Here is a 21,409-nt window from a genome sequence, read left to right as displayed (position 1 = left end):
GACACAGTTTTTCCAGTAGTCATGTACAGATGTGAGAGTTGGACTACAAAGAAGGCTGAGTGCCAAAGAATTGATGCTCTCGAATTGGGTGCTGAAGAAGACTCTTAAGAGTCCCCTCGGACTGCAAGGAGATCAAACCAGTCCATTCTAAAGGAAATTAACACTGAATATTCAAGAGAAGGATTGATGATGAAGCTGAAGCTCCAATACTTTGGCCACCTGATGCGAAGAGCTGGCTTACTGGAAAAGACTCTGATGTTGGGAAAGATTGAAGGCAGGAGGAGAAGGAGGTGACAGAGGATGAGATGGTTGGATGGCATCACCGAGTCAATGAACATGAGTTTGAGCAAACTTCAGGAGATACTGGAGGACAGAGAAGACTGGCGTGCTGAAGTTCATGGGGTTGCAAAGAGTTGGATACGACTTAGTGACTGAACAACAACAACAACCCAATGGTGCATACTCAGGTTTTCAGATGTGATATTATAACCTTGCACACATAAAACATAAGGTCTTAAATGCAAGGAACAAACCATTCGGAGTATTTTTTGAAATGTTTAGATGAAGATGTCCTGGGTATCAGAAAATGCATAACATAAAATCTGATCAGGAGAATGTCATCTCATATAAATTCCTTCTGTGGCCAAATCTCTAATCTCTCAGGGCTGATCTCATGACACCTGTTAGTACCTAGAGTGTTTGCTGCATGTACCTAGAGTGTTTGCTGCATGTATCTGGTATAGCCAGTGCTGACCTGTGGTTCAGAGATACCTGCATGACTTTTCTGGATGCTGACAGCTGGCATCCCTTCTCACAAATTGGTACCTAGGCTTCCCTGGTGGCTCAGTTGGTGAAGAATCTGCATGCAATGCAGGAGACCCAGGTTCAATCCCTGGGAGGGGAAGATCCCCTGGAGAAGTAAATGGCAACCTACTCCAGTATTCTTGCCTGGGAAATTGCATGGAGAGAGGAGCCTGGTGGGCTACAGACAAAGAGTCATACACAACTTAGCAGCCAAACCACCATCACTGCTTTTTAAATATTTTCAATAAAAATCATGATTTTGTCTTTTCGGGTAGATTGTCAGGGCCTTGATGACTAAGATGTGGGTTTTTCCTTACATGAGATAAAGAATATAAAGCACACGTTCAGAGCCCTTGCAAACAGAAAAGGTTCAAGAAAATTTGTTGGAAAAATATCAAACAGAGTATATTGCTAGAATTTTGTTCCGGAAGGATGAATGAATTGAAGCCAAATTGATCTTTAGTTATAAGTACAGAATGAAGAATACTGTTAATGCCTCGTGAAACAGAAAAACTTTACCATGCTTTACATACTAACTGGTTTTTCTGCATTTGGACTGGTCAGTCCTATTAGAGATCTGTCTTTCATTTTTCTGTATATGCCAACAATTCAGCCATTCGGTAAGTGCCTATCAACACAGAGTAACAGATGAAATAAAGAAATCTAATGGTTTTGCCTGACCAGCAGTCACTTTATTTTTGTTAACCATCACCTTCAGTTTCTACAGGGAACAAACTCATTCTTTAAGCTCCAGCTGCAGGGGTCTCTCAGTTTTTATAACACCCTGTCCCCCTCCCATCAGCATACACTGTTCTCTGACATGAACATACCAGCCCATGCTTTGTTTTAAGCCTGGCTCCTTCTCACCCTTCAGGTCTCAGCTCATATGTTACCTTTCTCAGAGAAGCCTTCCCTGAACACAGGAAACATCCCCACCTGTCCCCTTTTCATCCCTCCGTCTCCTTGGTTCCCATCAGAGACTATTCAAAATCTGTATCTTCAGGCTCTGCTAACTTGTTTGTTTCTCATTAACCATCCCCCCTGAAAGACTTCAAAGGGAACAAACACAGAAGGACAGAAACTACTTGTCACCCCCAGGATCTATTTTTCCTCCTTTCTTTTCATAACAAAACACTTTGAGTGATGGCTTTGTCCACAGCCACCCACCTAGAGGATACACTTCCAGACTCTTTTGCAGTTAGACCTGGTGATTTTTATGAACAAGGCTGCTTGCCTTGGCTTCTTTTCATCTGCCTACTGGTCACGAGATGGAAATGGAGACTCAACAATGCCCATCCAATTCTCTGAGTTCCCTGTCTTAGAAGATCTGCTTCAAATTCTCATAGTGATTAATTATAGGAGGAAAAGACAAATACCTGTGCTGTCCAGTAAAGTTTCTATAAATTAGAGTATGGTATGAAGGGGAAAACAAGTAACTGTAAGGTTTTGTGTGTGTGTGTGCAATGTCTATGGGAAAGGAGGAGGGGAGGGATAAATTAGGAGTTTGGAATTGACATATATACAATACTATATATAAAACAGACAACCAACAATAACCAACTGTATAGAACAGGGAACTATACTCAATATTTTATAATAATCTATAAGAGAAAAAATCTGAAAAAAATTGATGTATATGTATTCACGATTGTATGAATCACTTTGCCATCCATCTGAATGTAACACAACATTGTAAATCAGCTATACTTCAATAAAAAGTTTTAAAAAGAAAAGAAAAATAAGTAGTCAATGAAGGAATTCACTAACTCATCGGGTCCACATAAGGAGCTGTGAGGTAGAGACACAGAATTCTTTGATTTTGATAGTTGAGAAAACAGAGACCCAAAAGGCTAAGAGACAGCTGCAGGTCAGCCAGCGGGTAAGCAGAGTGCAGGACTGGTTTCTATTTCAAATCCATACTATAAGGCTTTGGTTCTCCTCCCACTGACTCTGTGGAAGGTTTTAACAATCACATTGATTATTGGTGTGGCTGGAGCTTAATTATAGACTTTACAAACAGGATGGACCGGTCTTTGGGTTCTGCAATTCGTTTTTCTCCCTGCACACCACAATTCATTTTGTATTGATGTAGAAAGTACAAGTGGGCAGCACACGTTATCTTCTCTCTCCTACTCTTAACCTCCTCTAGCATTTCAGCAGCATTAGAACTAGCATTCAAATCGAGGTCCATGGTGATGGGGGCGGGGGGAGGAAGCAAGCAGGACTTAGAAATCATCAGGTTGGCTGTGCTCACAGCTAGTGGGAAGCTGCGGGGTAGTACAGGGAGCTCAGCCTGGTGCTCTGTGATGACCTGGGGGTGGGGTGGGGGGACAAGGAGGGAGGCTCAAGAGGGAGGGGATGTAAGTACGCTTATGGCTGACTCATGTCGTTGTATGACAGAAACACTGTAAAGTAATTATCCTCCAACTAAACACACACACACACACACACACACACACACACAAAAGTTGGCCATGCTTAGAAAAATACGCAAGTCACTGAGTTTAAATAAAATGAACACTGTACTTTCATGACAAGGCAAGAGGAAGATTTTTGTGCTGGTTACTTAATTTGTCTGGCTCTAGGCAACTGGAAAATCCAATAATTAAAAAAAAAAAAAAAAAAAAAGTTTAGTTAACTGATGTTTAAAGGCCTCTTCCCCACCCTGAAATGTCCTGGGGTAATGAAGTGTATCTTAAGACTCTCTTAGAGTGTTATAATGCAGCAAGATATTAATCTTGAAAAGCATTTTATCCTACGATGGTCTACTGTAACACCTTGACTAGCATGTCATTTTTATTCCTCCCACCTCTGACAGGTTCTGGCTTTCCCCAGTGAAATAACTTGCTGGAGGGGTACAAATCAGCCATGACAGATACTGACACTTTACTCAGACACTGACCCACTGTCTACTTTGTGAAGACTTGAAATACTGAGTGAACAATAAAAACCCAGAAGGAATGTGTTTGCTTTTTTTTTTTTTAATAAAGTTTCATCGTTTTCAAGTGTGAATATCCTACAATTTGAAGCTGAGTTCTGGTATGTTTCATATTCCCAAAGAATTTGCAATGACACATTTCATGTTGAAAGGGCAGATTTAAAAGAAAAACTGCTTATGATCTGAATTTTTAATACCTGAAATCTTTGTGGATTATAACTCTGAATTTAAAACTTTTCTCTTTAATCTGCATCATACCTTAGGGCATTGTGGTGAATGAACTGAGAGAGGCAGAATGCTTACCAGCCTCTGAAAATAGAAAATGTGAGCGGTACTCTCAGGTGGTACACTAAGGCTCTAGGTCTATAGCAATGTTGGATCCTTCCTTAATCAAATAGGAATCCAAGAATATTTCTCATACCCTTCTTTATTGCCTCTCTCCCTCACCATCAATGAGTAATTACCAGGTATGGAGTAATGACTGCAAATCAGGCATAATGCTAAATATAATCTCATTTAACTTTTACAACCACCCTATGTAGTTGGTGGCATCACCATTGTGCAGATCAGGAAACTGAGTTTGAAAATAGGTTAAGCAACTTGCCCAAGGTCACACAGCAAACAGACATCAGAGACAGGCTTTGGATTTCTTCCCAAACCCTTGGCCTGTATCATTATCCTACACAGATGCTTTTGCTGGGTATTCTGGGAGGTAAAACAAATACAGTCCCCAACATTCAGAGGCTATAACTGATAGACACGTAGAAAGGACAGAAGGGTTCAGCCTGTGGGACTCGGACCAACCATTTTTCAAAATAGCCTTTTGACATGTTATTGGCAAACCTTCCTCCTTCTGGTCTGTTTTTAAGCCATGTAATTATAATACAGCAGGCATGTGGTTCAAGAGGCTGAGTATCTACCCAGACTCCCACTCCGGCTTTTGTTTCATTCCGATTTGCCAATCTGACCTTCTTTTCTGCCCAGCCATTGGTAACTTGCTGGAGCACTGGCCCATGAAAACAGCTGAAGCATGTCCTCCTTTTATATATCAGTGTTCACGTCCTTTTAAATTATGCACTCCCTTATTTGTGCCAACTGAGCCAGGACAGGGACTTGAAAAACTCCACCCGCCAACAAAACCCTTAAGTTGTCTGACAGGGAAAAATAAAGATACGGAAGCAGAGTCCCTTGTCAGGCTTAACAGAAGAAGCAAGGAGGAGGTGAACTATAGTAGAGAGTGGATACCTCCAAAAATAACCAAGAAAGAGAGAGCAAGACAGTGATGACGCCGGATATCTGTTTATGGTCCCTTTCAAACTGAGTGGCATATCTTAAAAATGAAATAGGAAAACTCTAGAAGGAAGCGGCTTCTGATCCTTGTCTAGACTCTAAAATGAACAAGCAAACCTGATTATGATCAGTGTCAAACAATATTTACCAATTTCTATGAAACTGTGAATGTGAAGAAAGGCCTGTGAGTCATGAGCAACTGAGAGGAAATTAACAGCAATATTTACTGTGCAGATTCTGATTCACCATTATTTTGGAAGAAAGCCTGGTTGTTTTTAGTAGATCCATTTAGTCTGTGAGAATCTCAATTTTCTCAAGGCACATTAGCTAAGAAATTATTTGAGTCAATTTAAGTTATATTTTACATGCAAATTCAGAACAAACAATTTTAAAGAAATGTTATTAACGTAGAATTCAGGGAAGAAATAAATTACCAAAAAAAAAAAAAGTCAACCGAGATGAGGTCTGCCATAAGAAAACATGATAGGCAGTCATTTGATCCTACATGATAGATAAACTAGGGGCTAGTTTCAATAAGAAACTCATTATGCTCCAAATCCATCCTCCTAGCAGTGGAAACAACCCACACGTTCATCACGAGAGAACAGGTTAAATAAAGTAAGTATTTCGACACCATAGAGAACTAGGCAGCTTTAAAAAGAGTGAAAAGAGATCGGTTTTATAAGTGGCTTGGAGAAATATGACATAGTGTGAAATAGCATACAGGAACTTCCCGGGTGGTTCAGCGCCTAAGACTCCACACTCCCATTGCAGAGGACCTGAGTTTGATCCCCGGTCAGGAAACTAGATTCCACATGCTGGAATTAAGAGTTCACATGCCATGAGTGAAGATTCCATGTGCTGCAACTAAGCCCCAGCACAGTCAAAATACAGAAATAAATAAATTTTTTTTTTAAAAAAAGAAAAGACATAGTATATATAGTAAGGTGTCTTTCACGCTGTAAAAGCTTGGTATGCTGCTGCTGCTGCTTGGTATACACACTGACAAAGTCTGTATGAATCAGTATCGGCCTCTTGACAATGTTTATAAACAGGCGAGGGATGAAGACTGAAGGACTTGCTACCCCAACTGACATGCTTCTATAGTAGGTGCTTTTTTTGTTTGTTTCTTTTAAAATGATTATTTAAAACGTTTTCTAAAAACATCAAAATATATAACTGCACAGAAAAATGATTTTGAAAAATATTCAAAAAATGATATGCCTATCATTTCTTTATTAGAAATTTATCATTATTGGAAATTTAATCTTAGAAACAAACTTTCAAATACATCCTTGTTGGGGAGTTCCCCAAGTGGCCTAGCGATTAGGGTTCAGGGCTTTCACTGCTGCGACTAGGGTTCAATGCCTGGTCAGGGAACTGAGATCCCATAGGCCCTGTGGCACCATCAAAACAAACAAACAAACAAAAACTCAAACCCAAAACATAACACAACCACTAATTACTTATACTCCTGGAAATTAAATATTCCTTATTTCAATTGATCTGGGTCACTGGGCCAAAATTACAGAGATCAAGTTCTAACTGTGTAATTACACACAGGTTTGCTTACTGTCAGTCACCAGGCAGATCTCTGTTGAATGCTGTCTTACTTTTATTGAGAATCCCCAATAGGAAGCCACAGTGCCCAGCCAGTCTGATCCAGGAGAGCTGAATGGACATTCAAAGGGGACTGTGGTTTGCTATGGCAGACACCCTTTCATGTTTTCTATGCCAGTTTCACAACCATAAAATGAGGAGAAAAGAGTAGCTTATTTATTGCCTAAACTCAAAGGAAGATTGTAAGCACCAATTGAAGCTGAATGGACACTTAGAAGATGAAGAGCATGTGGTATTATGAACAGGGCCTGACTTTATGAAAAACATGGCTGTTTTTCTAGTACACATTAAAGCCAGAGACAGATGGAAGTGCCAAGAGCTATTTAAGGCTGTGATGTAGGGATGTGATGGCGCAGGCCGCTGGACCACGGTCTGTTATTATAGGCCATTGTTTCAACAGCTGTGATTCCCAGACATGGCAGCAGAGGACAGGGAGGGTGGCAAAACCTACCAGCATGAGTAAGTTATGTTCCTATAATACTGAGTAGGCCGGAGCAGCTCGATGGTTATCTACACAAACTCATCAATTCTTACACAGGCAATAAGAAGTATTGTACACTTACGCTTGGTCAAGAGGAACAATCTCACAATCAAATTGCCGAGAATGTAACTTATTAGCTCTGGAAAATCCAAGCCAGATAGTGTACCTTTATTAAACAGCACATAATTCCTTTATCAAAAGTAGACATGTTAAGTGTGGAAAATTGTGAAACAAAGATAAGCAAGGATAACAGCAACAGTAGAAAGAAGATTACTTGTAACTATACCCCTGAGAGGTAACCAGTACTCAAATTTTTGGCTTACATCTTTACAGTTCATCCATTTGTTTATTCATTCAATGTAAAGATGTATATGTATGCATCTTTTTTATATATAGATAAAATTTATTAAACAAATGACATCATCATGTTCATACTAACTTAAAATAGAAATTAGATGTGTACACTTATAAACTATGCTGTGATCAACATCCTTGTAGTTAAATCTTTGTGCATAATTTTACTAATAAATGATCAGACATGGAATTGCTGTATAAATGGTGCATGAATGAGTTATAAAAAGTATCTCACATTTAACTTGACTCTTCTGTACACCTAGGACTTCACTAATCAAAAATTCTTTACCCAAGATTGCTTGTTGCCTCTTAAAGTGACGTTTCTAGCTCTAGAACAGCTTAGCGTTTCTGTGTCTGAAACGATTCACACTTACTTTCCGAGGTTTCACCTTATCTTGCAAATCATACTGGCCAATTCCTTTATAGCTGATTCCAAGCCACCAAGGAAGTCCTTGTTTATCCTGGAAGATGGAAAAACATGAGAACCAAGACCTAATTGTTAAGTCTTCTAGAGATGAAGTAATATCTACCAATTTCTTGCTTTAACAAGTATCAGCAAGTCAAAATAATTTTGTCTTGGTAAACAAAACACTATAAAATCCTGACTTGTTATTAGAACACTTTCTTAGAATTTCTTCAAATAAGATCTATAAATCAAAACACACCAATACTATTAACACCATCAAAAAGAAAGACATATTATTGTTAGGATTAAACAATTGGAAAGAAGATATAAAATATAAGTAATTCAACGAGTAATTAATCCAGAGTACAAAGCCAGTTAGTCATTTAAAAAAAAAAAGAAAAAGAAAAAAGCTCTTTGTTCTCTTGATTAGTAACTAGCTATAAAGGTCAGGGAAGTTTCCAAAGAATTACCAAGATGAGAAAAGTGGTTCCAAATCCTAATGTTTATAAACTTAACAAGGAACATGGGAATACTAAAGCACTCTTCGGATGAGTTAAATGATTCAAAGACAAGATGCTTGAATAATGACTTTGAGGTATATAAGGGGAGAGGAGGAATTTTTTTTTTACTCATAAATTTATCTTTTAGGTCTTGCCAAAGAAAGGGTATACTGACAAAGGGAAAGAAAAAACTTGGGCTTAAACATATACCCATATGCAAACAAATTAAGAATCAGTAGAAATTAAAATGGAATTGCTACATATTTTTAGTAAAAGGTGTCCTCATCATACAGGTATGTATGATCCAATTCCCCACCATTTGGAATTGCAAACACTGTCAGAACTTGGAAAGTCACTCAAGATTGACCAAGTATAAAATTATACCTCTTTCAAACAAGACTCTTTTATTAACAATATGCTTTGTTCTCTATCATCTCAAAGTTTTTCTTAGTCAATTTCTCCATGTGTATGAAATCTAAAAATACTACTCAAATATAAAACATACCAACTGAAAATGGGTACTACAAATCTTGTAGAAACTTGAGGATTTTATGAAGCTGCTTAAATGATATGGGATGATTCTCCAATGATTCTCATACAAAGGTGGTATGAAATGTACATCTAGTAGTATTGGAAAGGTGCCCAATTGAAAGACATAAATAAGCAAAAGTAGGTAAATGCATAGGTGTACCAGAAGAGAATGATCTGAATATTTCAGGGCTAATAGAGGCTTTGGGAACACATTTGAACATAGCTAGCATTTTACAAAGATAATATGCTTTATAATTTGCTATAACAATGACAAGATACAATCAGGCTTTTATTTTTTTTAAGAAATTCAATCTTACTCTAAAAGCTGAAATTCCTAGAGAAAATTTACATAAATATGCATATTGATTTATGTGATTTTAGGAAGTTAATGCTGTTCACTAATGCTCATATGATAACACAGTCATGATGAAAGCTTCGTCATATGAAAGTATTTACCTTTACTGCATAATAATGGACTCCATAGGTTGGCAGAGCTTCTACTATTTTCATATACCTATGAAAAATGAATATATGTTATAACCTCTTATTAAATTAGTTAGAGGGTCCTTTTGGGAAAAGTGATCTAAAGAAACACCATTTGTATCTGCTTTACTCATTAAAACCACTTCTTTGACTAAAGGCAGAAATAGAATAAACCACTCTAGGGAGTAATACATTTTACCTCACTCAAATGTTAGAAGGTTGTTAACAAAAACTCAATTTCAAAAAGCTATAGGAAATATTGTCTGCATATTAAAATTTCTATGACTCAGAAACATATTATACTTTATTATAAACACAAATTGCAAGTTTTTTTTAACTAGCACTTAATGATGCAAGACACTAGAATCAACTTTTGAGTCTTGCTCATAATAAATAAAACATAGAGGTAATCTATATATTGATGGTGGTACATTTTAGAAATAAAGTCAAACCTCTTAGAAATATATGCTTTAAAAGAGTGAGTTTTATTATTGTAAATCTACTATTGTAAATAAGATTTTTAAATGTATGTACTCCCTCAAAAAAGTTAAAGTGATTATATACCTCTTGTTATTTTTAATTCAACAAGTATTTATTTTATTCTTTTAAGACTTTATGTTGTTGTTGTTTAGTTGCTCAGTCGTGTCTGACCCTTTTGTGACCCCATGAACTGTAGCCCACCAGGCTTCTCAGTCCATGGGATTTCCCAGGCAAGAACTGTGGAGTGGGTTGCTATCTCCTTCTCCAGGAGATTTTCCTGACCCAGGGATCAAACCTGCATCTCCTGCATTAGCAGGCAGATTCTTTACCACTGAGCCACCAGGGTAGCCCTTAAGAGTTTATGGAGTGGACTAAATTGTGTAAGATTTCCTTTCTGCCCACAAAAAACTGAGACTCCTGTATGATACAAGTGGGCTGTTTAATAACATTTTGAAGATCAGTGGCTCTGGACCTTGTAATCAATAAACGTGATAATTCTTCAAAGTAAAAGGTCTCCATGTAAGTGAATATAAACAGTTAAGTAGATGTGCCAAGGCCAGGTAGCAATTACACTGCACAGCCAGGATTCCCACACAAAGTGAGTCGGATTCCACAGTCTAGAGCCTTAACTACTGAGTTAGACAGTCTCTTACTTGGAGCCATAACGATAATGATCAAAGGAAATAAGAAGATACTACATTTAAGCAAGAACAGTTAATAATATGCTCATTAACCTCACCTAAAATCATTCATGGAAATTGCTATTCCTTTTTATTTTTCAGTTCAGAAGGTGGGCACAAATCAGGGATTCAGCTTTGGAACTGCTAACTTCTGATTTCTGCCTTGAAAATCCCAGCAGGTATACTGTGATAAAAAGGAGATGAGTGCAAGAGCAGGGATGTGGGAGAAATCTATACCTGACGGGGGAATAGTGATCACCAAGTCCTTATTTCACTTCTCACGTGATTTGTGCTATATTCGGCAGATTTACAAAAACAAACAAAAAAACCCTTCTATCATCATAAAAGTTATTCCACAATATAGTAATGCTATATTAGTTTTTACAACTTAAAAATTATAAATTTAGTTTTTATAATTTAAAAACTTCAATGTAGCTTGTAAACTGTTCTTAATAAACAACGGATACTCTGTAGGTCTAAAATGTAGAAATCTATCATTACAGTCTGCTGTTTGTACCAGGAAGAAACAGATGATCCAACCTAGCACTGTGTGTTCCACCCAAAATAGAGCTGCCAACCAGGTGACCAAACATGGCCTCCAGACAGGTACTGTCTGCCTCACGTTGTACTCAAGTTTCTTAACATTACTTTGCAATTTTTTAAATTAGGATTTAATGGAAAGTAATTAGCCTCCAACTAAAATAAATAAAAAAGAAAAAAAAAATAGGATTTAAAAACTGTAATTTCCTTTTTTTCTTGAAAAACATTAGATGATTTGGCAACATTATGCCTGAATGCTGAGGCTGAGTAGCCTTGTCTCCAGCCAGGTCAAAAGCTCTCTAATTCACCACAGTCACCACAATCTCATTTTTGTTACCTGCCTGACATTGGTAGGCATCTGAATTGATGACACCAAAGTATAGAATAGCCCATGAAGTTTGTAATTCATGGCAAGACACTTCTAGCCAGGTACTATATGCACACCAACTGTACAACAGAAATCATTTCAGATGACTTTCTCAAACAGAAGACATTACAACCATATCTTCAGAAAGATACTTACTGAACGACAGCTTGACCCCGAGTCAGACCTTTGATTTTCAAATAATGTTCAATTACTCTGTCCTCACTGTAAAACAAGGAAATGAAAAGTAGAGCAATATACGACTGTGTGAAGTACAGATTCCATTTCAAGGTTTCCAGGTAGCCACTGAAAATACTTGAGAAAGAAGGCCTAGACCAACTTGTTCAGGAGATAGAAGCTGGGTGACTTTCGTTTTTGTAGGACACAGACTCTTGGACCTCAGACGTTTGACTACCTTGTCTTGACTGTTTACAATTTTATATAACTTACTTATGTGTAAAATGTTAAAAACTTAAGTTATTAGAAAAGGAAAATAACATCAATTCATCAAATGAAAAACTAATATTTTCTCCCATAACTGATGGAATATAATAAATACAAAACAATATTATTAAATGCTAGAGAGACTTGCTAGGGAAATTAAAAGTTTTTAAAGAGATCAGCAGGTGTAAGGTATTATAGACATTTTCCTTAAACTGCTAAGATTTAGAAAGAATTAAAAATGCTTCTACATGAGTGTTCGATCTAAAATACTCTACTCTCATGACTTGTGCACATAATACCTTAGGAGAAGGTAATAATACCTTCATTATTGTCTTAGGATAAAACTTTTTGATTAGAAAGGGGAAAAACAGGTGAACTCTGATCACCTTTGACACCATTCAGTTATTTACCCTCCTTTTAGACTGGTAGCTTGTTAGTCACATCTCAAGTATAATGAGAAGAATAAACGTTTTTATCTCTATATACCCAATAATCAACAGTAATCGGTCTTTGCTTTTTACTGTTAAGAAACTGTCACTTAACAATGATTCATTTAAAAGGTTCCAGATTCAGGATGCAATGTAGCCTCAGCACTCACTCTCACTATTGACTTGGGAAATATTCCAACTTTCATATTATAGCTCATTCATGGCAAATATTTATTTTGTAACCAGTTTTTTAATGGAAAGGAAAACCATCTTCAGGATTCATAGCCTTAAACTGAGGAAAATACATTTAAAGGGAATGTAAGTAGTTTAAGGGGAGAAAACGTACTTCTCTAGGAAAAATGTCGCATGGGAGATGGGTACGATGGGTTCATTAAAACACAGACAAAGAAAACAACTCAAAATAGACAACGGCTCCTGGCTGTAGATGAAACCTCTGATCATTCAGGTTGTTTCTGTGCATTACGAACACCTCTGTTTAAGGAAATCTGTCTTTTATACCACTTGCATTGTACTCCTCCAGATGAGGGCTGTGTTACACAGTGACTACCCATATACTAAGCATGACTTAACAGCACTCTACAAATCTTTTATGCACTTGAATGGAAAGGCAAATGGCTACTCTCCACATATGACTACAAGTCTTGGGATGACAGTCTCCAGAGAGCTTTAACAAGACCTTGTCACTAGAAGGATCAAGGTCTACTTCTTATTAGTCTGACACATATTATAGGCAATTTGAGATTTCCCTCACTTATATTTCTTGCAGTCTCCTGAGGAGCATGTAGTTCTCAATGGAGGCTATGGCAATGGGGTCATGGGCCATCTTGGCTCAGCTTACCAGTAAGCAAGGGAGGGATGCTCCTGCAGAGTTTTGGTTGGAAAAGCTGGAAGTGTCTTTAAATCTTTCCTGGCATTTTCATCACTAAAAAGAAAAGTAATACAATATGTCAATTGCTGTTACCTAAATGATTATCCAAGCTGGTCATCAGGTGAAATCTGAAAAGTAACAACTATAGCACATTTGTTGTTGTTTAGTAGCTCAGTTGTGCCCGACTCTTTTGTGACATGTGACCCCATAGACTGTAGCCCACCAGGCTCCTCTGTCCATGGATTTCCCAGGCAAGAATATTGGAGTGGAATGCCATTTCCTTCTCTAGGGGATCTTGCTGACCCAAGGACTGAACCCATGTCTCCTGCATTGGCAGGCAGGTTCTTTACCACTCAGCCACCTGGGAAGCCCGATGATAGTACACTGGGCTGTGTCAAATGTTATTGGGAGCAGACGTAAGGCGACAGACTTTAACTAAAGACGGTGCTCAAATGGAGAACCAAGTCATCTGATGAGATTTTTGAGGCTTTTACAAAGACCAAAGGACATTAAAATAATGTCAAATTGCCATAAGCTCATTTTCCCTACAAACTCACAGCTGTTTTCATTGTGTATTTCCTATATGTATCTATTTTATTACAAAAGTATTCCTATAATTGTGCATATTTCATATTCTATTTTTATATAGCATGTTTCAAATGTCATTATATACTTTCTCCATGTTCCTATAGCACCCTCATAATTATCTTTAGTGTCTACATAATATTCACTATGTAGGGACACTAGTTATCCTAAAAGCATTCACACAGTATTACCACTTTTTCATAATAGATATTATTGCAATAAAAAGATGTGTGTAGACCTTTCTATTACTCCCTTTCTCTTACTTCCCTACCGCTTCCTGGAATAAAATGAACAAAGTTGGCCATCTGTGGAAATCACAGAAGATGACTTGAAAAATGTGCTTCTAATGAAACCTAAGTGAAAGTCACTCAGTTGTGTCTGACTCTTTGTGACCCCATGGACTACACAGTTCATGGAATTCCCCAGGTCAGAATACTAGAGTGGGTAGGCTTTCCCTTCTCCAGGGGATCTTCCCAACCCAGGGATCAAACCCAGGTCTCCCGCACTGCCGGCAGATTTTTCATCAGCTGAGCCAAAAGGGAAGCCCAATGAAACCCAAGATGCCCCTTGAATTGTACCAGGTGAACTAAAATGTACCTTGTGAAACATCAGCTCATTTTAAAACGGCAAAATCCGGAGCACATAGGCAATATTTTATAATAACCATCAATGGAATACAATCTTTAAAAACTGTGAGTCATTATGGATACATGAAATGTATAATGTTTCAAATCAACAATATTGTGATAAAAACCAATGACTTTTGAGAACAAAACTTAAAAAAAAAAAAAAAAAAAGGGCAAAATTGTGGCTGTCCAATGAAGGGTGTGGTCTTTAAGGAACTTGACACAAGGGAGAAGAGGTAGCATGACTCAGTCATAGTTGGTCCTGTGCTGTATGATAGAAAATACCCTTAAATTGCTTCAGGTATTTAAGAAAGCAGTTTCCGCTGAAACAGACATGACTCTCAAAAGAATCCACTGGAGCTTAGGATAAGTGCATTAAAGAGCAAAATCCTGACCACCCTGGCATTTCTCAAACACAATACTGGTAACCCTTCCTCTTATTTTCCGCCTCTTCATACCTTTGCCACTAGCTACGGCTTCCTAGATGGTGCTAATGGTAAAGAACCCACCTGCCAATGCAGGAGATATAAGAGACACAGATTCAATCCCTGGGTAGGGAAGATCCCCTGGAGAAGGACATGGCAACCCACTCCGGTATTCACAGGGTCACAAAGAGTTGGACACGACTGAAGTGACTTAGCACACACGCACCCTTTGTTGAGGTTACCAAGAGCTAGGCACCATGGAAAGCACTTGGAGGGCACTGTTCACCTTATGAAAGTCCCATCACAACTCTTCTCATGCGGCAGGTACTATTATTTACCCAGACTACTTTACGGGGGCTGGAGGTGGGGGGTAAGGGGGCCTCCCAGGTGGGTCAGTGGTAAAGAATCTGCCTGACAATACAGGAGACATGGATTTGATCTCTGCATCGGAAGATTCCCTGGAGAAGGAAATGGCAACCCACTCCAGTATTCTTGCCTGGGAAATCTCATGGACAGAGGCACCAGTCCATAGGGGTGGGAAAAGGGTCGAACACAACTTAGTGACTAAACAACAACTTCACAGGTAAGAGTGTGAGTTTCAGCGAGGCTAAGCCTCTTGTTCAATGTCTCACAGCTGTTAGGTGGAGGAGCTAGAAGGCTTCAAAGGCCAAGACCCACCAAGAGATTAATTACAGTATTCTATCACCTGATTCCTTGACAGATTCCCAGAGTAGTGTCCTAGAGAGCCCACATAATATTCTCATCTCTGGCAAGGCAGAGCTCCCCCTTCGCCCTCACCCCTACTTACAAATGAAACCTCTGAACCGATTAGTTTCAAAAGCCATCACGCAAGCATTTTTACATTTGCTTTCCTGAGGTTTGCCCCAGTGTGAATTGTGATGTTGGAAGAGATGAGCTTGCAAGTGGAGGACAAAACATTGAACTCAAGGTCCATCTCCTCCCAAAGCATTCATCCAGTCCTCCTAGATCTAATGTCACAGGTCAAACTGGGGAACCAAGCACGGCGTGCTGACTGGTTTTGTTTGGCCCAGGTTGCACTGTGCTGGATTAGAAACTGCTCTCTCCTGTCACCTGATGAGGTGTGGTGTGAGTGGTTGTCCTTCAGGGTCTACAGAAGGTTCATTTGCTGGTTTTATCAGTTTCTCCACCAGGCCACAGGGCAATCAAGTGAACCCACTGAGCAACCTGTATATAAATTTACCATCTTTCAGTGAGAATAGACAGAGCATCACCTAGCTGGGAGATAGTATGATCTGCACCTGTCAATGCTACAAAACCAGGCTTGTGGCCCTCCCTAAAGGTGAAAGATCCGGCTTTACAAATCACTCCAGGAAATGAAAAGTCACTTGGCTCCTGTTCTTACATAAGGATAAATCTCTCCATTCATTTGAAATCTGAGCAGTATGACTTAACCACATTGACAATCTGGGGAAACTGGTTTGGGCTTCCTGAAAACGAAAATACACCACAGTCCAATTTAATCAAAGGAAAGGTCATCTGTCAACTCCCACAATGATATTTATTTTTCTTAATCATTTATTTTATCCTCTGTCCTTCAAATCCCATTTCCTTTTCAAAGATGTTGGCTTACGAATTTTTTTGTCAAGGGAAAATACACGCATATGTTCTGAAGTGACAGACTAAAGATAATACCTTTTGTTGTTAATCATCACCACCATCCACATGTGTGTTATCTTCTGCGTTCATGTGAACTGTATGCTGAGTTTAAAGAACTCAACCTTGCATTTACTTATTTCTTTGGATTAGAGTTAATTTTGTGGTGATCAAGACCTCACTAGAGTAGAAGAGAAGCTGCTATTTACCACAAATTCACTCATTCATTTAGCAAATACGTATTATGTGTATACTGCATCCGAGCATGTAGAAACAAGTGTCATTGGATGCAGTTGCATTAAAAAAAAAATTTGTGTGTAATTCTTAAAATTAATTTTTACTAGAGTATAGTTGCTTTAAAATGTTGTTAGTTTCTTGTATGGTAAAGTGAATCAGTCACACATATATATATATACACTCTATTTTTATATTTCCTTCCAATTTAGATTGCCACAGAATATTGAATAGAACTCCCTGTGCTGTACAGTAGGTTCTCATTAGTCATTTATTTTATACACTGTAGTGTATTTATGTCAGTTCCCATCTCCCAATCCATCTGACCCTCCCATCCCCCACTTTGGTAACTCTCAGTTTGTCCTCTATTTCATGATATTGCTTTTAAGTTATGCAAATGTATTCAGCCAAGAGAGGCAAAAGGGAGAAGAAATAAGGGGGAAATTCTGTCCATCATTCTATTCAAAAGCTCATTGTTGAGAATAAGTGTGAAATGGAAGGTTTGAAGTTGCTTCCTTTTAAGATGATTTTAGTTTCTATGTCCATAAAGCACCAGCTTCTCAACATATTGAGAATTTTCTAGTATAGTATTTAAGCATTTAATACACGCTCGCTAATCATAAGAAACATCTGTATTTCTTAACTGCTTAACTTAAGAAACATCTATGTGTTTCAAATGGAGAAAAATACAACGTGATGAATTTTGGTCTTCGACAGGTCACCTTTCCAACACATTTTCAAAAGTAATTTTAACTATGCACGATTAGAACCTACCCCAGTTCTAAGATGTGATGTTATATATCTGGAAATGATGACTGAATAAATCAATAAATTACCAAAGGTTAATCATGAGCCCGCATCCTAAATAACAATGAATATTCATTCATTAAGACTTCTTTTGGGTTACAAATCAATCACTGAGAAGCAAGGAAAATGAGCATTAATAGGCTTAGGGATCATTTTAAGGAGAGTTTAGATTACTTTAAAAGGAATACACTTGAATAGGTGGAGCACAAAGGATCTGAGGGGCCATGAAACTATTCTGAATAATACTGTAATCATGGATATATGACATGCATTTGTCAAAAGCTATAGAATCAGTACAACACAAGAGAGAATCATAATGTGACTATGAACTTTCAGTTCAGTTTAGTCGCTCAGTTGTGTCTGACTCTGTGACCTCATGGACTGCAGCATGCCAGGCCTCCTTGTCCATCACCAACTCCTGGTGTTTACTCAAACTCATGTCCATTGAGTCGGTGATGCCATCCAACCATCTCATCCTCTCCTCCTGCCTTCATTCTTTCCCAGCATCAGAGTCTTTTCAAATGAGTCAGTTCTTCACATCAGGTGGCCAAAGATTTGGAGTTTCAGCTTCAACATCAGACCTCCCAATGAACACTCGGGACTGATCTTTGTGATGGACTGGTTGGATCTCCATGTAGTCCAAGGGACTCTCAAGAGTCTTCTCCAACACCACAGTTCAAAAGCATCAATTCTTCGGCACTCAGCTTTCTTTATAGTCCAATTCTTGCATCCATACACGATTACTGGAAAAACCATAGCCTTGATGAGACAGAGCTTTGTTGGCAAAGTCTCTGCTTTTTAATATGTTGTCTAGGTTGGTCATAACTTTCCTTCCAAGGAGTAGCGTCTTTTAATTTCATGGCTGCAGCCACCATCTGCAGTGATTTTGGAGCCCAAAATAAAGTCTGCCACTGTTTCCACTGTTTCCCCATCTATTTGCCATGAAGTGATGGGACCAGATGCCATGATCTTAGTTTTCTGAATGTCAAGCTTTCAGCCAACTTTTTCACTCTCCTCTTTCACTTTCATCAAGAGGCTCTTTAGTTCTTCTTTGCTTTCTGCCATAAGGGTGGTGTCATCTGCATATCTGAGGTTATTGATATTTCTCCCAGCAATCTTGAACTAGTAATGTATCAATATTGATAATCTGAAACAAATGTATGACACTAATGCAAGATGTTACTGATGGGGAAACTGAAGAGAGGGGAGAGGAGAGAAGATAAGATATATATATATATATATATTTTTTTTTTTTTCCCTGGATTTTCTGTTCAACTCTTGTGTAAACCAAAAACTACCCTTAAAAAATAAAATCTACCAATTTTTTAAAAAAGATTAAAAAAAGAAATCTACTTTCAATTAGTGGGTCTTAACTGGGGCAACTTTGCTCCTCAGGGGATATTTAGCAATGTCTTAAGACATTTAGTCACACCTGGGGAAGGAAGTGTTACTAGCAGCCAGTGAGCAGACGCCAGGATGCTACTATACAGCCTACAATACACAGGACAGGCCCCAGCAACAAAGGATTATCTTGCCCCAATTGTCAATAGTGTTGAGGTTGAAAAACCCTCACCTGGATTCTTATAAAACTACTGATAATCCAACCCTAAAACTTCTAATTGCATCTTTTAGACTTGAAGAAATGTTCTCTTCTGTCATCCTTAGACTATCAAGACGTTAGAATATAAAAGTATCTCAGATGCAAGTGTCTAATAGGAGCCATGGGAGAGAGGCACTAGAAATCCATCTGCATAAGCTAGCTGAGAAGGGCAAGTCAAACTCAGCAGCAGACACAGGGACTGTAGGGACTGATGGGGACTGTGAGGAAGAGAACGTTGCCCACCTGAAGAATTACTTAGAATATAGATTTGACTGTGTGAGACAGAGATCAACACTTTGGTTAATTTCTCTTGATATAAAAGTCAGAACTGGAATAACATGAAGTATTCAGGGGCCCAATCTCTTCTCCTGTTGCTTCACCATTCCTGGGGTGCTGCTATTCTTCATGTGATCCAAGATAGCCCATCACCATACCCACATTTTAGCCATCAGGTAGGGGAAAATAATAAAGGCGGACATACCCACTCCGTTACAGGCAGAACCTGAAAGCTGACCATCTCCCCTAATGCCACTGGCCAGAACCACCACAAGGCTCTTGCTAACTGCAAGGGACACTGGGATGTGTAAGTCTTTATTTTGGGCAGCCACATGCATCGCTAAAAATTCTACTAATATGGAGAAAAAGGAGACTGGATACTGAGGATAACAGACACCGCTGCTGATGGGGAAACACTGCTCAGATCCAGGTCTTTTGTGTCACATGGGAATACAGATCCGCTACTGCCTAATAATGATTACACTTGTTTTGAAAAGGGGCAAAATCTCAGATTTTTACCTAGAGCAATTTCAAAATAATGCCTCCATCAGAAAAAAAAAAAGTCAAAATAAAAAGTAAAACATTCTGCAGGTCCTATAAAACATATATACCAGCAGACCATGACCATTACTTTGCAATTTCCGATATAAACTATTAGAAGAGCATGTATAGTTCTCAGTTCAACTTGGTTTCCAGTTTCAGATAATTTATTTACAGTGTAAAGTGTCAGTAGGGCATGAATAAATGAGAAACATAAATAATTTTGACAAATGTGGAATCCGGACCATTCCAAAAGATTACTCTCAGGAAAAAACACAGCCTTATTTCTTTGTGTTTGAGAATGTGCCTATTAATCCTCCAAATCTGTTCCTTTGCACTATTGCAAAACATCCTTTGCCGTGAGTACATAGTATCACTTTTCTGAAAGAATGTATTTAGTACAGGAAGCCTCTAACAAGTCACCACCAACAAGGAAGTGACTGAGCTGAGGAGCTGGCTGTGACACTAGAGGACCAAGAAGATACAAGGATGGCTGAGATGGACGGCCCGGCAGCGAAAGGGCTTGCATCTCTCACCAAGCAGTGCAAAGGTAGAAACCCAGATGGCCAACAGGCAGAATCAAGTGTTCACCTTTACAGGAACTCAGGGGAACACACAGTAAACCTTTAATGGATTACCACTTTGTACCAGACTGCACAGAGGTTACGTCAAGATGTTTGGCAATAAGAACTCCCATCCAAGATGTTTGGCAGTAGGAACTCCCATCCATCCATAGTGGAAAACTCTACTGATATGATCATTTTGGAAATCTGCATACCCCATGACCCAGAGATCTTTTCCTAGGTATATCTCTAGAGAAACTTACACAAAAGAAAAAGGTATTTTTTTTTGTTTTTTGTTTTTTGTTTTTTTTTAGCTTTATAATAGCCTGTTTTAATATAAACAATTGTTGGAATCAATCAATGTCCATTTCAGGAAGCTTCTTGTCTGAATCCGAAGGCACAGCTGTGTCTGTACCCTGCTCAGCAGCCTGAGGGCCCGGGTTGTCTCCTTGTCCATCCACTGGTCCATTCAGCATTTTTCGCAGTAAGACAAAAGAAAACAACCCAAATATCCCATGACAGTAGAAATGATAAAATTATAGTATTCATAATGGAATGCCATATAGCAAAGAAAATACAGTTTAGCTTCACACAATATGGTGAATCTCACAAACATTAAGCAAAGAATCAAGACTCAAAGTAATATATACATCACCATCCCCTGTACATATGTTCGAAAGCAAACAAAATGAATACAGAGGATCATACACAGGTGACACAATATAAAGCAAAACAAGAAAATAAGTTCCATAGAGTCAGAGTACAATTGGGGAAACAGAGAATGTTTATTGGGAAAGGGGTGCGCTAGTACACAATGGGCGTGGGGTGGGGCCCTGGCAACATTCCTCACTGGGTGTGGTCACATGGCTGTGCAACTTCTAATCTG

At 38.5% G+C, this 21,409-nt stretch overlaps 1 protein-coding gene across 6 annotated transcripts in view; it reads right to left on the bottom strand.

Annotated features, from left to right (window-relative positions):
* FRMD4B (FERM domain containing 4B) overlaps positions 1-21,409 on the bottom strand; it is a 359,361-nt gene that overhangs the window by 35,280 nt on the left and 302,672 nt on the right. For all 6 annotated transcript variants that reach the window (XM_019984894.2, XM_070776331.1, XM_019984892.2 and 3 more), the window contains 4 exons: positions 13,203-13,286; positions 11,631-11,696; positions 9,381-9,438; positions 7,862-7,948 (listed from right to left, as the gene is read on the bottom strand). In XM_019984894.2, coding sequence (XP_019840453.2) covers positions 7,862-7,948; positions 9,381-9,438; positions 11,631-11,696; positions 13,203-13,286 — 295 coding nt within the window. The remainder of the gene's footprint in view (positions 1-7,861; positions 7,949-9,380; positions 9,439-11,630; positions 11,697-13,202; positions 13,287-21,409) is intronic.

This window comes from Bos indicus, chromosome 22 (genome assembly GCF_029378745.1).
Source record: "Bos indicus isolate NIAB-ARS_2022 breed Sahiwal x Tharparkar chromosome 22, NIAB-ARS_B.indTharparkar_mat_pri_1.0, whole genome shotgun sequence".
NCBI classification, from domain to species: domain Eukaryota; kingdom Metazoa; phylum Chordata; class Mammalia; order Artiodactyla; family Bovidae; genus Bos; species Bos indicus.
This window is presented reverse-complemented; position numbering and strand designations above follow the sequence as displayed.